Source organism: Phoca vitulina, unplaced genomic scaffold, assembly GCF_004348235.1.
Source record: "Phoca vitulina isolate PV1807 unplaced genomic scaffold, GSC_HSeal_1.0 scaffold9, whole genome shotgun sequence".
Lineage (NCBI taxonomy): Eukaryota > Metazoa > Chordata > Mammalia > Carnivora > Phocidae > Phoca > Phoca vitulina.
In genome coordinates this window covers 41,276,690-41,293,159 of record NW_022589712.1, presented here as the reverse complement: position 1 = coordinate 41,293,159, position 16,470 = coordinate 41,276,690, and the positions used below count along the sequence as shown (strand labels likewise).

Here is a 16,470-nt window from a genome sequence, read left to right as displayed (position 1 = left end):
GACAATTAAAATCTATTATATTTTAGAAAATGGCATGATTGTGCTACCAATGTGCTGATTTTTACAGTCCATTTTTTTTTTTTGGAAAAAACCTGTAGTCATAGAGGCTTAAATACACTGTAATTAGCCTCCATAACTGATTTACCAGCAGAGGTAATTTAATCATGTGCCAATATCCCCAAAACAAAGTTATTATTTTCTGAATGATAAACTCTGCATTTAAAGTACCCAAAATAGTCAGTTGTTAAATACTATTAAGCACATATCAGGAAGATAAAACAAATTCTAGAAATGCGCAAGGGAGATATTTCCCTATAATATACCTGACAGTCATTTTAATGCCAAGCTGCTGCACAGATGAAAGACTTTCGTTCTTCACATTTGCATCAGTAGCTAAAAACAAGAGAAAACTGGGTTATAAAAATGTATAAAAGTCTGCATAATAATCACATTTTAATTGAAAATTGATGAAAGTAATATTTTTACATATTTTAATGTGAATTTTGAAAACACTGATGGATTTGTTCTTTTAAGAGCTGTCAGTTATATTTTCAAAGAAATTAACAGGAAACTTTTTACAATAACTTTTCTCCTATAAAAATCATTTAAAAGCATATTAAGTACAAAACAACTAATTTTAGTTTTAAAGCAATCTATTTTTACTTGGGTCCCAGAACACAAAAGCTATTAACCCCAAAATGATCTAGAACATTGTACTTTCATCAAGCAATGCATATATAAGACTTCGAATTACAAATACGTGTTAGTATGGCTGTTCACTTCTTAAAGATTTAAACATGAATGTCAAGAAGGAATAATCAGTGCACTGCTTATAATGTATAACAATATATGAGGGTGGAGTCAACAAGGTTCTTCCAGCAGGAGGATTTTCTTTGTGGAGTAGGAGTTGTGATCTACCAAAAATGAAGAGGCTATATGGTACAGAGGACAACAAGAGTGGTTGAAAATTTGGATTAGGTCTGGAGAACATGGATGATGCAGCTAACAGTGAATGCTCAATAGCATCATTAGATAGCACTGAGGGTTCTAGTTGTAATTTTCAGTTTTGGCTAAAGAAACTGTAGCATGCATGTGTATACACACACACACACACACACACACACACAATATTAAGGGAACTTTCCAAAATCACATATCTAGTGGTAACGAGGACTAAAAGCTGGGTTTCTCATATTCATGTCAGTAGTTTTTTTTTTTTTTTTTTTTTACCTTCTATTACACACTGGTGCATCTCATCCTATCAGTATGATCTACTTAACTTGTGGACTCATTCATTCCTTTTAATACACCCTTTCTGATAAAATAAGTGTGGAGCACCATGCTAGAAGCTATGGGGGATAAAAGATAAATCATACATCATGCCCTAAAAGAACTTTCCATGTAGTGCCAGAGATAAAATTCGTATATAGATAACTCTGATAAAGATGTTTTAAAGGACTAAGTGGAACAAGAATGGTACAGATAAAGTGTTATGTGAATTCAGAAAGAGAGAGAGATTACGAAGAAGTGGCACTTAAACTGAACCTTAAAATACAGCTAGACTTAAGATCTACAGAGATAAGGAAGAACAACAAATTAAACATCACTGTTATCAAACATCTACTCATTGGACCAGCAATAATTCATCTTTTAGCACTCTTAGAGGTAATGTACCCTGTTTCTCCTAGTCTCATGCCCCAGGAAGCCCTCATAATTCCAGCCAAACCAGACTGGTCTTTTACCTACCTACACTGGTAATTTTCTTTAAAAATAAATAAATTAATTAAAATAAAATGAAATAAACTTAAGTGCTCAGTTAATTTCTTGACAAGCTATATCTGAGTTTTACTTATTCAGATCAGAACACAAACTTAGCAGTATTGTTACATTTGGCCTATAATGAGCAGTTATTTTTTATATATCTTAGAATTCCTCCCTATTTATAAATCTAACTGTACTAATAGATTTACATTCTAGATGTAGAAATTGCTAAGGACAGCTTTGCCCCATTTATATGAGCCAGTATCTTTCTCCTAGACAAAAAAAAAAAGACTTTCCATTACTTTATACCAAAAACATACATGTCACAAATTATTCTCTCATAAAATGGCCAATTTTTAAAACTATTAATCATCATTCATATGTTCACCATAATGTCAAGTTCTTAGTCTTATCAACAGCATTTTTAAAAAGTCAGCCATAATTTAAATAGCTTTACCAATGTCCACTACAACACAATCAGATTAAATTCATTTGGGTAGTGACCAGGAAGCTCTTTCTGTGTCAGTACCTGAACACAATTATGGTGATCCTATATTTTATTATTAATTGTATTTTAGTCTCCCAAGTTTAAATAATGTAAGACTTCAGTGCTGCAGTGTTGGTTACACTGGCTGAGTTTGCAAAATTTAAGTAGTTTCAATAAAATATTTTGGCTTTATATATTTCTAGAGCCATGAAATAGACCTACCTCCTAGCAACTATCATAACAGGGTATTATAAGATTGATTTTTTAATTAGTAATATCATATTTTATTGAGGTATACCTTACATTCAAAGAAATATAAAGATCTTAAATGTACAGCTTAATTAATTTTGACAAATGCATACAAGCTGTATAACCCAGACCCCTCTAAGATATGGAATATTTCCATCATCTAGAAGTTCCCTCATGCTCTCTTCTAGCCAATTCCTGCACATCCTTCTTCCCTAAACCAGCCACTGTTCTGATCTCTTTCACTGTTAGTTTAGCTTTACCTAGAACATCATATAAATGGAATCACACAATATGTACCTTTGTGTTTTTTATTTCACTTAACACAATGTTTTGAGATTCATTCCATATTGTAGCATGTATCAATCGTGCTTTTTTATTACGAGTAGTATTCCATTATGTAAATATGTTGAAATCTGTTTATTCAACATATATCCTGAAATTTATTTTTTTGGGACATTTGTGTTTCTTTTTTTCAGATTTTGACTTTCATGAATAAAGAGCTCTGAACATTCCTGGGCAAATATCAAAGGCGAGCTATCACTTTACACCTATCAGAATGGCTAAAATAAAAAAGATAAGAAGTAACAAGTGTTAGCGAAAATGTGGAGGAAAAGAAACCCTTGTACACTGTTGGTGGGAATGTAAACTGGTACATCTACTATGGACAACAGTACGGAGATTCCTAAAAAAATTAAAAATAGAAATACCATATGATCCACTAATTCCACTATTAGGTATTTACCCAAAGAAAATGAAAACAAACACTAATTCAGAAAGATACATGCACCCCTATGTTTATTGTAGCATTATTTACAGTAGCCAAGATATGGAAGCAACCTAAGTGTCCATCCGCAGATGAATGGATAAGGAAGATGTGGTATACATATATATATATATATATATATATATATATGCGTGTGTGCGCATGCACGCACACACACACGAGTATTATACAGCCATAAAAAAGGATGGGGTAATGCCATTTGTAACAACATGGATGGACCTAGAGGGTATTATGCTAAGTGAAATAGGTCAGACTGAGAAAGACAAATACCATATTATTCCACTCATATATGGGGAAAAAAAAGAACAAACAAAAAGCAGAATCAGACCTATAAATACAGAGAACAAACCGGTGGTTGCCAAAGGAGAGTGGGGTGGAGGGTTAGGCAAAATGGGTGAAGGGGTTTCAGTTATGGAATGCATAAGTCATGGGGATAAAAGCCACAGTATAAGGATTATAGTCATTGATATTGTAATAGCAATGCATGGGGACAGATGGCATCTACACTTGTAGTGAACACAGCATAATGTATAAACTTATTGAATCACTATGTTGTACACCTGAAATTAAAGTAACATTGTGTGTCAACTATACTCAAAAACAAAACAAAACAAAAAACAGTAAAGTTCTTCAGGCTGAAGAGAAATGATACCAGATGAATACACAGATACATACACACACAACACACATAACACATGTACAAGGGTATAAGAAATTATAAATGTATGGGTAAATATAAAATAACTTTGCTCTTGTTTCTTAATTTACTTAAAATAATTGACTCAAAGGAAAAACAATGTAAAAATAAAATGCATAGAAAAAATAGCACACAGGAAGGACAAATGGAAATAAACTTTTGTAAGGTTTTTACATGAAAGACATGGTAATTCATAGTAGACAAAAATATCAAAATCATAATTTTAAAACATCAGTAATCATGTAAATGGGCTAAAAACACCAATCAATGGCAGAAATTCTCAGACTGAATTAAAAACAAAGCAAGATGCAACCATATGCTATATATCTTTAGATGCCCTTTAAATTAAAAAACATGATATATTAAAGTTGGGAAGACATATTATACCAACACTACTTATAAGAAAGCTGAATGTCTATATTATTATCAGACAAAATACACTCCAGGGCAAGGAGTATTATAGATAAATGACTTTTTTTTTTTTTTTAAATGATAGCATGGTCAATTCATCAGGAAGAAAAAGCAATACTAAATATATATTTACCAAATTGGAAAACTTCACAATATATGAAGCAAAAACTAAAGAATTAAAGGGACAAGTAGATGAATATAAAATAATAAAGGGAGCTCAACACTACTGTATCAGTATTTGGTACCAAAAGCAGACAAAAATTTAGAAATTATCTAGAAAATCTGAATAGCAGGATCAACTAAATTGTCCTTATTGGTTATTTATAGAACACTGCAACCATCAACTCTAAAATATATACCTTTCACTTGTCAACGGAACATTTACTAAGACAGAACATTTATTAGGCCATAAAAAGTTTCAAAAAAATTGAAAGAAATTAAATTATACAGAGAATAATCTATAAACACAACAGAATTAAAATAGAAACCAGTAACAAAAAGATATCTGGAAAATCTCCAAATACTTGAAAGTTAAGCAACACACTGCAAATTAATCAAGGTCAAAGCAAGCTAGCAAGCTAAATTAGAAAATATTTTTAATGAAATGATAATTAAGACATTTCTAAGCATGCTTTGGGAGGCAACTAAAGCATTGTTTAGGGGAAACTTTATAGCTCTATATACTTTTATTAGAAAAGAATAAAGGTTTAAAGTCAATGATGTAAGCTTCCATCACAGAGGCTAGGAAAAGAAGAGGAAATTAAACCTAAAGTCAGCAGAAAAAAGAAATAAAATATAACAGAAACCAAAAAATACAAAATAAAGAAGCACAGAGGATATCAATAAAACCAAATGTTGATTCTTTGAAAAGATCAATTATATTGACAAATCTCTACCTGGCTTATAAAGAAAAAAGAGAAAGAGAAAACAAATTATCAGTATCAAGAATAAAAGAGGAAATATCACCATAGATCCAACAGACCCAAGAAGAAATAAAAATCTGAAGAGTCTTACATTTATTAATGAAGTTGAATTAATATTTAAAAAGCAGACCATGAAGAAAACTCAGACCCAAATGGTGTAACTAGCAAATTCTATCAAATAAGTAAAATAATAACAATCTTGCACACTTAAAAGGACAGCATAACCAGATCCCCAAACAATTCAAAGACATTAAAAGAAAACTAATGACCAATACTGCACATGAATATAAATAGAAAAAATATTTTTAAAATATTAGCCACTCAAATTCAGCAAAATATTAAAAGGATGAAGGATCATGATTAAGAAGAATTCATCTCAGAAATGCAAAAATCAATGTAAAACTTTTCCCCTAAGGATAGGAACAAGTAAGTTATATATTCCTGCTTATATACTCAATTAAGTTTTAACAAAATATAAAAGCAATTCAATGAGCTAAGAAAGCTTTTCAGGCAATTGTTCTGGAACAACTAGATATCAGGGAAAAAAAGATGTAAACCCTTACCTCACACCATACACAAAACATAACTCAAAACTGATTATAGACCTTCAGGTAAAAGGCAAAGTATGAAGTATAGAAGACTATCTTTATGGACTCGATGTAGGCAAAGATTTTTCTGAGCAAAACCCTGAAAGTACTGACCATAAAAGAAAAAAAAAATTGACAAACTGGACTTCATCAAAATTGATCTTCTACTCATCAAGAGACACTATCACCCCCCCCCCCGTGGAAGAAGTTTTTTTACTTTTTTTAAATTTTATTGTATTATGTTACATTAGTCACCATACAATACATCATTAGTTTTTGATGTAGTGATCCACGATTCATTGTTTTCATATAACACCCAGTGCTCCATGCAGTATGTGCCCTCCTTAATACCCATCACCGGGCTAACCCATCCCCCCCACCTCCCTCCCCTCTAAAACCCTTAGTTTGTTTCTCAGAGTCCATAGTCCACCAAGAGACACTATTAAGAAAATGACTAGACAAGCCACACAATGGAAAAAAATATATGCAGTATAAATTAGACAAGAGATTGTATCCATAATCGTTATATAACCACCACCTGTAACTCATAAAATGTCATGAAACCCATACAGAAATGATGGCGGTGAGTGAGAAGCAAAATACTTGCATAGACATCTCAAAAGAAGTGTTCAACATCATTTGTCATCAGGAAAATGCAAATTAAAACCACATGGAGATACTACTGCACACCCACTAAAATGGCTAAAATTTAAGACTGAAAATACCAAGTGTTGGTAAGAATAAGGAGGAACTAGAACTGTCATACATTGCTGGTGAGAGTGTAAAATCATACAACTATTTTGGAAAATGGTTTGGCAATTTTTCATAAAGTTAAACCCACTTCTACTCTCTGATCCATGAATTCCACTTCTCTGTATTTATATAAAAGATTGATTTTTATAAACGATTACCAGAACAATTTTAATTTAGATTAGATGATAACACTTAAAATTCTAGTACAGATAAAACTAGATTATTAAACATGAGAAATATTTATCTTCATTAATATATAGATCTGTGTGCTTGTAATACTAATGTTCCTCTTCTGGAAAGTATAATACAGCTAAATATCTTAAGAGTAGTAGGAGGAATGTGCAGTGGGCTAATGGTGCTAATAATGAGCCTTCCTGATGCCATTGTATTCTACAGATCAGGGTGACTTCTAGGAGAAGATGCTGACCTCTCTATCAACGAAGAATGGAATAGTTAAGGATCAAGGTGAGGGGAGTTTCCCAAAAGGACTATGACACTCATGTTACATGATTCAGGTTCTTAGTTCTTTCCCATGGAAGGACAGAATCGTTCCAGACTGATCTAGCTGTCTGTCTGAGGAGTCCTTTTAACTTTTCTGGGGTTGTACAAATAATTTCCCAGATCTATTCCTTCCCTAAAAGTTTATGTTTCTGTACATTCAGAGTAGAAACTTAATTCTGCACATTTCAACAGATAATAGTTCCCAATAACAGCTGTACATCAAAATTCTCTGAGTTTTTTTAAAAGTAAAGATAAAAAGACTCCACTCCAGACCACTGAATGAGATTGCTGAGGGTAAATATCCAGTCATTTGTATTTGTAAAGACCTCTACAGCTTATTTCTTGTGCACTGAACTTGAGATCCACATTTAAAGGAATAAAAGTAAAGTTTATATATAGTTAAAATCAGATAGTAATACTCCACTTCACAAATTTCACTTAAAAGAATGTAGTAGTTAAATCTTTAAAAAGGCTTTTAAATGAGCATATACGGGGGTATTAGGCATACCATAACAAACATCAAATATCCACTCAAAAAAACCCCAATATTAAATAGATATAGGTGAGAGTAGTGTGAATAAAACCCCTTTGAAAAAAATAACATTTTCCAAGCAGGAATGCAGAAGTCAGAAAATAGTTTTCTATTTACTAAATATTTTATTAAAAGAGACACTTCAATTTTAAATTTCTGTTTGATATATGACAACTTGACAAACAAACAGATCTTGGATTACAAAAGTTCGGTGAAATAATCTTTTGTTATACAATCTGGACTAAATACAATTTACGAAGTAGGAACTAAAATCTTCATAAATAAAACAAAATTGATGGGATAAAATAAATAAAATTCAGTGATAAAAATGGATGTCTTCAAGGGACTCTGATGTATCACTGGTAACCAGTGACTTACTGAAATGTGCACATCTCTGTATGAGATACTTTAATATAGGTGCTTAACACTGAGTGAATGAATAGATAAATGAATAAATGAATGAACAAGAAATTGTACTTCATGTCAAATGGAGCAAGTTGGAGATGGAAATAGATAGGGACTTAAAAATATTTTCTATACATTGAAATTAAGTAACAAATGGACGATACAACTCCCACTCCCTGGAGTCACTATGAAAAGTATAACAAGGGGCGCCTGGGTGGCTCAGTTGGTTAAGCGGCTGCCTTCAGCTCAGGTCATGATCCCAGGGTCCTGGGATTGAGCCCCACATCGGGCTCGCTGCTCGGCGGGAAACCTGCTTCTCCCTCTCCCTCTGTCTGCCACTCTGCCTACTTATGTTCTCTCTCTCTCTCTGTTAAATAAATAAATAAAAAATCTTTAAAAAAAAATTAAAAAAAAAAAAAGAAAAGTATAACAAGTTGGGGCACCTGGGTGGCTCAGTCGTTAAGCGCCTACCTTCGGCTCAGGTCATCATCCCAGGGTCCTGGGATCGAGCCCCGCATCGGGCTCCCTGCTCCATGGGAAGCCTGCTTCTCCCTCTCCCACTCCCCCTGCTTGTGTTCCCTCTCTCACTGTGTCTCTCTCGGTCAAAAAATAAATAAAATCTTAAAAAAAAAGAAAAGTATAACAAGTTGCTGATAAAAGTCAACCAAACAATGACACCTGTAGCATCATACTTACCCTACTTAATGTCTAATTTAATCAAAGCATTAACTATTTGAAGTAACCAATCCATGTAATTGTAAATATAATGGTCTCAGAACAAAATGAGTTGGAAAAATTGACTTAATATTGACTGAAATTGCTCACTCTGGTAATGCAGTCTATTCTATTTTTGGTTTGCAAAGCTAGCACATAGGGCAGTAGAAGAAATGAAATCTATTCTGCCTGGCACTTGGCTAATGGTGTGGAAAAAAAATTAATTTTCAGAAGAGTAAGGAATTTTTCCACTGGAATACACTTCCATGGTTAGAGAAGCAGTTACTGCTTGGCTGTTTACTGATTCTTCTGAAGCCCTGCTATAACTGTTATAAAGTCAAAGACCTCTCACCACCCAAAGAAGTCAACCGGTCATATACTCTCTTCTACCTCCTTCCTTTCCCAGAGTCAGTCTGCAGATTCTGTTGCTTCTAACATAGGGTTTAACTATCCATTTTATTCAATTCATACAGACATAAAATTCAATTTCTTGTGGCCACGTTACTGTAAGAGTATCAGCCTCCTAATTGGCATAGTCAGCATTATTTGGGAAAAAGGATTTCTTTCCATGTCTTTATACTATTACCCTTTCCTGCAAGACTCCCCTTCTCCTATTTTTTCTTTTAGCCATACTAGAGCCACTCCTCTTGCTCCATTATCACTTCTTCCTCTTGTCTTTCCTGACAGCATTAGTCAACACTGATCACTCTTTCCACCGAACACCTATGGCACTTAAAACAAAAACCCTCATTTGACAATAACCCAATTCAAATACCATACTTAAAGGCACACTGCTTGAAATAAAGCAGCCAGCTGGAAAATGTCAGTTTTCTTTCTTTATTTTTTCTTACTAATTGTTGCAATTTATTTAATTCATCATTTTAGGTGTATGCATTATTTCCCCTACTTGGGGATAGGCTAAGTAATTCAAATTATATACTTCCTTGCAATTATTAAGCATACTCACAAACATGCTCCATAAATGGAAGGTGGAAAAGAGTGTATTTGCTGAATATCCAAAGAAAGTATAAAAGGTGTTTAACAATATATATTAAGTTTAAAAGTATTTCAATAGTCAAAAGGTGAAACAATGCAAAATTTTCTGATTTCTTTCCAACCTTTTGATTAGCAACATAAAGAGTAAAGGTATAAAATTAAAAATATTTCCTACCTTTAAAGGAGTACTTAATTTATCATTTAAAAAAGCAATTACATTAGGAAAAAAAAAAAAATCCCCAACTCATTCCAGGGAATTGAACCAACAAAAAATTAACATCGGTTAAGATTTGGAAAGATACCTATATAGATTTACAAACTGCAAATGTGCAGAACTTTGTTCATTCCTCTTTCTTTAAGGGGATAAACAGCTAAACTAATTTGATTTTTCCAGATCTGCAAATTTTATAATAGATTGGAATCCTGAGGGAACTAACGACAGATGGATGATTGTGTTATTCTAATCTCAGCTACCTTAGGGTTTAAGCAAGATGTCATTTTTAAAAAGACAATCAATTTCTCATTTTAAGAAACATGAAAAAACATTGAATATATCTATCCAGCATTTTCTTTTTTATATCAAAGCATGGTTTTTATTTATTTAAAGTAAATAGAGTGAAATTTTATAATAGGAAATCATTGTTCCACCAGCCAAAAAAAAATAAATGATGAAGGGTGAGGATATCTTTAGCCATGGGAAGAAAATGATATTAGCAACAAGCTTACCATATCATAACAACATATATGTTGTTGTTATGTCCTGTCAAGAAATAGGAAGCCACCTTATTTTTGGCTGTACTCTGAAACTCCAGTGGATAGCTATTCATTTGGAACCTTTAAAAAATTTAAATTCACATTTGGGGTTTATCTGCCTAGATAATACATTCAAAAGAGCCAACATCTGAGAACTCCCTCATCATAATTTAGAAATTCAACAGAGGGCAGTGAATGTGTACACACTGAGCAATTAGTCTTGTTGAGTATTTAGACGATGTATGTAACATAATGTTAATTTTAGATTATTTACAGAAAATATGATCCAACAGAACAATGTGCCAAGCTGCAGAAATTGAGAGATTATAGTGAAACTAGGGAGATACCCACTCTGGCCATGCAAATCTCCATAATTATCACTTTTTATTTCCTCTCATACTCATAGACTTGACCATTAATCCCTGTATCTTTTCACACATATTTTCAGGTTTACTCATAGTGTTACAATTTTCTTCACAAATGCTTTTCTTCAAAACTCTCTTCACAATTCCTGTTGCTTCCTCTGTACCTCAGTTTCCTCATTTTAAAAGTGATGATTATGCCTACTGCAAACAGTAGTTTTAGGGTTGAATAATATAACACACATCAAGTTCTTCAGCACACTATTTAGCTCACAAGAGGTGCTCAGTAGGTATCAATTCCCTTCACCTACCTTAATCTCTGTTTAATGCTACCTTATGTTTTCCTCTCATTTCTTTGTTCTCATTTTCTTACGTTCTCTTTTATCCCTTTGCCAAATTTGCATTAAAGGTTGCTGTGTAAATAATTAGGTATATGTTCATACGTGTATTTGTAAATATCAATATATTTAGAATTGTTACACTAATTATTTGTATGAATACAGATGCTAATGAAACAGTATATATTTTTAATTCAATAAAGATATATAAAATACTATATTAAAGATACAAAGGAGTTTGAGACCTAATGGAATAATTTAAACGAGCCACATACAATATAATAAATATCAAAATGGTAGTTTAAAGTGAATACAATGAGTACAGAAGAGGAACATCTACTTAGGAGTAAGAGGGAAGGGAACATTTTAGCTGCAACATTATAGTTAAGTTTTACATTATCATATGGGGAAAGAAAAGCTCATCTAGAAGGAATAGTAGGAACAAAGGTTCAGTGACATGAATGCACAGGAGGCCTTTGATCAGTGGTGGCCAGAAGGATAGGCTGGGCCAGACTGGAAGCATATGTTTTTCTTTTTAAGGAAATAGGACATTTAGTGTCTAAATTGAATAAATAATTAAATGATGACTTCTTCAGCAAACAGAGAAGTCATGTTACCCTTTCAAGGAAGAGGAGCAGTATCCCTGGATTATCTATTTTCATGAGTCTCTGCTACTTCTCTGCTTTCTTCACGATTTCTTTACCAACTCTCATGTCCTGGGGATTCACCTTTGGCAGATTTCAGTTCTGCACTCTAGTTCATCCTTTACACAGTCACTTAAATAATCTTCCTAAAGTACCGATGAATCAAGTAAAGCTTTTGCTCAGAAATCTTAAAGGGTTTAATCTACTGCGTATTAAAATTAAGACAAACTGATTGATACAGTTTATAAAGCCCTCCTCCTTCATTCTTTTAGCTATTCTTTCTTTTATTTGTCAAATATTTCTTAACACTGTCATTCTAGTTGCAGAGGATATGACAGATAAGACGTGAAAACTACCCTCCAGGAGTTTACTGTCACATTAAGACATTAAGTTGGAATATGAGAAAGACATGACAGATGCATATTGGCTTTATATTCTAAGCTGATGATTTAGCAATATATATTTCCAACCCACACCTTTCCCCTAAATTCCAGATTCAAATATCCAATGTATAAAAAATATGTCTATTTAAATGTATAACAAGTATTCAAAACCTAACATAAAAGCAAGCTCTTCATCTCCTCTCTCAAACCTATTTCTCCCTCATTCTTCCCCCTCTCAGTGTATGATAATCTAATCCTTCCCGTGGCTTGGATCAATGACTTGGAGTCTTCTTTGATTCCTTCCTTTCTCTCACATTCCACTGTCGATCTGTTACTCAATTCTGTTGGCTCTATCATCAAAATATACCCAGAATCCAAATACTTCTCACGATCTCCCACTGACATCCTCATCCAAACCACTGCCATTTTTCATCTGGATCTTCTCAACAGCTTCCTACTTCATCTCCCTGTCTTAGCCCTCTGTCCTCCCTTCAGTCTTTGCTCAACACAGGTGCCACAGCAATCTTTCATAAAAATATACATCAGAGCCTGTGTTCCTATGTTCAAGATGCTGCAGTGACTTTCAAAAACCCTCTATCATCCTTCCTTCTCTGACTTCAATACCAACAATGCTTCTCCCATACTCCTGGTCAGCCATACTCGTCTCTTTCCTGGTCACTAGCTGGAATTCTCCTCTCCTGAAAGTACCTACATCTCTTGCTCTCCACTTTGCTAGTCCAAACATGATTAATAATGTAACCCCCATCCCCAGCTAGCACTCTCCAGCCCTCTTCCCTGCTGTGTAGTTCTCATTTGCTGCCATACTATTTGATATACTAAAGTATTTGTTTATTGTCTGTCTTCCCACCAGAAGGCAAGATTCTTTCCCTCTTTTGTTTACTGCTGTGTCTATATGCTTATAAAAATTCTATTAAATAGTAGAAAACTGTAAGTATGCGTTTAATAAATGAATGTGTCTTTGGGTGGGGGAAGGGAGAAGCTGGCAATGCTGCTAATAGTTTAGTGTTCCTGAAAAATAAACAGAAGGCATGGAGAAAAAGACATGATGCCAGAGAGGAAGAAAAGGGAAGGAAAATGTAAGGCTTTGGGTATCAAGGTAAGAAGCTTAGACTTTATGCAATGGTCAATGTTGATCCTTCCAAGGAAGGATCTTCCTTGCACTTCAAGGAATGAGTAGGTCAGATTTGCACTTCAAAGGTCACTCTGAGAGCAGCATAAAGGATACCTTTGAAAAGAAATCAGATTCTAATCAGCGACAACTGGAAAAGATGCTGTTGTAATACCCTAGGCAAGAAGTAATGGGGGCCTGAACAAAGAAGTGATCAATTAAGTAGATAAATTTGAGATCTATTAAGAACATAGAATTAACATAGTTTGGTAATTGAGAAGAAAATATGGACTTAGATCATTATCAGTTTCTGGTTTAGATGGACAGTAGATGATTGTATTGCCCAGCAAAACACAATGTAGGAAAGGGTATATGTTAATAAGGTATGATGAGGTGAGGGCCTTGCTGGACATTTAGAGTTTGAGGGTTTCTGTAGCACATCCAGGTGATGTTTACCTTTTAAGCTGCTGGGAATACCACAAGGTAGTAGATCTCTGAATAGAAGATGTGAATTTTGAAGTTATCAACATATGAAGTAGGTAAGATAGTACAAACAAATGAGATCCTAGAGGATAGTGGATAGAATCAAAAGAGAGGAAGACACTGCCTTAATGAAAAACAACTTTTGATGGGTAGACTGGAAAAAAAAGCTCAAAAAAGAGTTAGAAAGTTACAAGAAAACCCAGACACTTGCACAGAAGAGACTGAAAGGTATCTACACTGTATATGGCACCAAGTGAGAGATTTTTAAGATGAGAAACCTTGTGCATATTTTTAATCCAGTTAGACATCTCTATGAAATATTATCTATTTTTTAGATAATTAAGTGCTTTTCAAAATTCAAGATGCTTAAAACATACCTGTATATTCCACTGAGGGGAAGTAGCATTCAGATGGGCTTTCGGAGAGATGAAGCACAAATTTTTCAAGCAATTCTAGTAAAGCTGTAATAAACAAGAGAATAATTAGGATATTAAAGGTCAAGAATAATACGTGATAATGCATCTCTAAAGTCACAGACTAGTAGATAAAAGTCATCTGAACTTCTTCACAGTTACACTCTTAAGGGAGTCCAATTCAAAACACAAAGCACTTTAATAATGTGTTTTGTTAACATAACAATTTTTTGATGTAAATTAAATTTTATTTTATTTATTTATTTATTTATTTTTTAAAGATTTTATTTATTTATTTGAGAGAGAGAGAATGAGAGACAGAGAGCATGAGAGGGAAGAGGGCACAGGGAGAAGCAGACCCCCTGCTGAGCAGGGAGCCCGATGTGGGACTCGATCCCAGGACTCCAGGATCATGACCTGAGCCGAAGGCAGTTGCTTAACCAACTGAGCCACCCAGGCGCCCTGTAAATTAAATTTTAACTGCTTCACTGAGAACCTATTCAATGTAAAACTGGAAAAGAATCATCTGTTATCTTTAGATTCTCTAAGGATTACTTCAGAATTCGCTAAATGATTTCGATACAGAAATAAAATCATCACTAATCAGGCTATAATATCTTATCATCATTATTCACACATGCAGAAAAAAAAATTATCTAAACTCCAAGACCACAATCAAGGCATAACTCCCTTCCCTTTCAAGACCAGGACATATTATGTGTTTTATACACTTTGCAACTTTCTATCTGTTTAAGGCAACTGGATCAAAAGTAAGCTTGCCAGCAGTTGGGTGGAGGGAAAGATGCATAGGTAGAACACAGGATTTTTAGGGCGGTGATACTCTTCTCTATGACACAACAATGGTGGGTGAATTTCCCCATTATACATTTGTTAAAATTCATAGAATGTGCAAACACCAAGAGTGAACGCTAATGTAAACTATGGACTTTGGATGATAATGATGTGCCAATGTAGGTTCGTTGATTGTAACAAGTGTTATCACTCTGATGTGAGGTGTTTATAGTGGGGGAGGTTGTGCATGTGTAAGGCATAGCATGTATATGGGAACTCTCCATACTTTCTGCTCAATTTTGCTGTAAATCTACAATTACTCTAAAAAAGTTTATTAATCAAAAAAAAAGTTGGAAAAGACGCCTATCTTTCAGTGAAACAGTAAAGAACTGTGTCAAAAAAAAAAAAAAAAGTAAGGTTTTCTCTATCTGGTTTAGAAGGAACAAATGATTCCTGGACTGGACTGATAATGCCACTGTGTTTGCATTTACCACTCTCAAAACGTATATAATCAGATGAATTATACTTAATATAGAATCCAGAATTGGTTTTTTGGAAATATATCTATAAAGTAAATGATATGCATACACAGTATATATATATAAAACAAGCAAGCTTAAGTCACCTTTTAAAACTGCATTACATTCAGGATATTGACTCTGACCTGTATTAACTAAATGGACCCTTTTTTCATATCCAAGTGCATTTTAAGCACATAAGTCATAAAGGAAATTAGTGTTCAACATGTGAAAAATGTACAATCAAATAGGAATAACATGTGCTTTCCAACAACTGTAGCTCTGACAAGCTACATATCACAGTTCTTTAATGGCTTAAGATAAAAACAAAACTATTCATATTCTGATTTCAAATTAAAATAAGTATTAAAAAGTATGAGAATATAGTAGTGGAGAGTCAGAAAGGGCAACAGTATTGTCAATTATTTAAACTTATAGTTGTTTAATGGTTCTATCTTTACATGCAGAGGGATAAATTCTCTCACTCACAGAAAACTCTTTCAAAGTTTTTACCTATGAATCTATACATAAATAGCCCTTAGGTGAGAGCTTTCAACCTCCATGTGTTTGTTTATGTTAGTTAATATAGAGAGGAAAAAATGAAACAAGACAAAACCAGAGAGGGAGACAAAACATAAGAGACTCTTAATCTTAGGAAACAAACTGAGGGTTGCTGGAGGGAAGGGGGGTGGGAGGGATGGGGTAACTGGGTGATGGACATTGGGGAGGGTATGTGTTGTAGTGAGCACTGGGTATTATAAAAGACTGATGAATCACAGACCTGCACCCTTGAAACAAGTAATACATTATATGTTAATTAACTGAATTTAAATTAAAAAATTACAGTCTTGAGAC

General features: G+C 33.7%; 1 protein-coding gene across 4 annotated transcripts in view; it reads right to left on the bottom strand.

Annotated features, from left to right (window-relative positions):
• Nucleotides 1-16,470, bottom strand: part of TBC1D32 (TBC1 domain family member 32) — a 199,939-nt gene that overhangs the window by 34,494 nt on the left and 148,975 nt on the right. For all 4 annotated transcript variants that reach the window (XR_004299994.1, XM_032407977.1, XM_032407976.1 and 1 more), the window contains 2 exons: nucleotides 14,270-14,353; nucleotides 324-393 (listed from right to left, as the gene is read on the bottom strand). Coding sequence is in view for 3 of the 4 variants with exons in the window: in XM_032407977.1 (XP_032263868.1) it covers nucleotides 324-393; nucleotides 14,270-14,353 (154 nt within the window). In the remaining variant the exon portion in view is untranslated. The remainder of the gene's footprint in view (nucleotides 1-323; nucleotides 394-14,269; nucleotides 14,354-16,470) is intronic.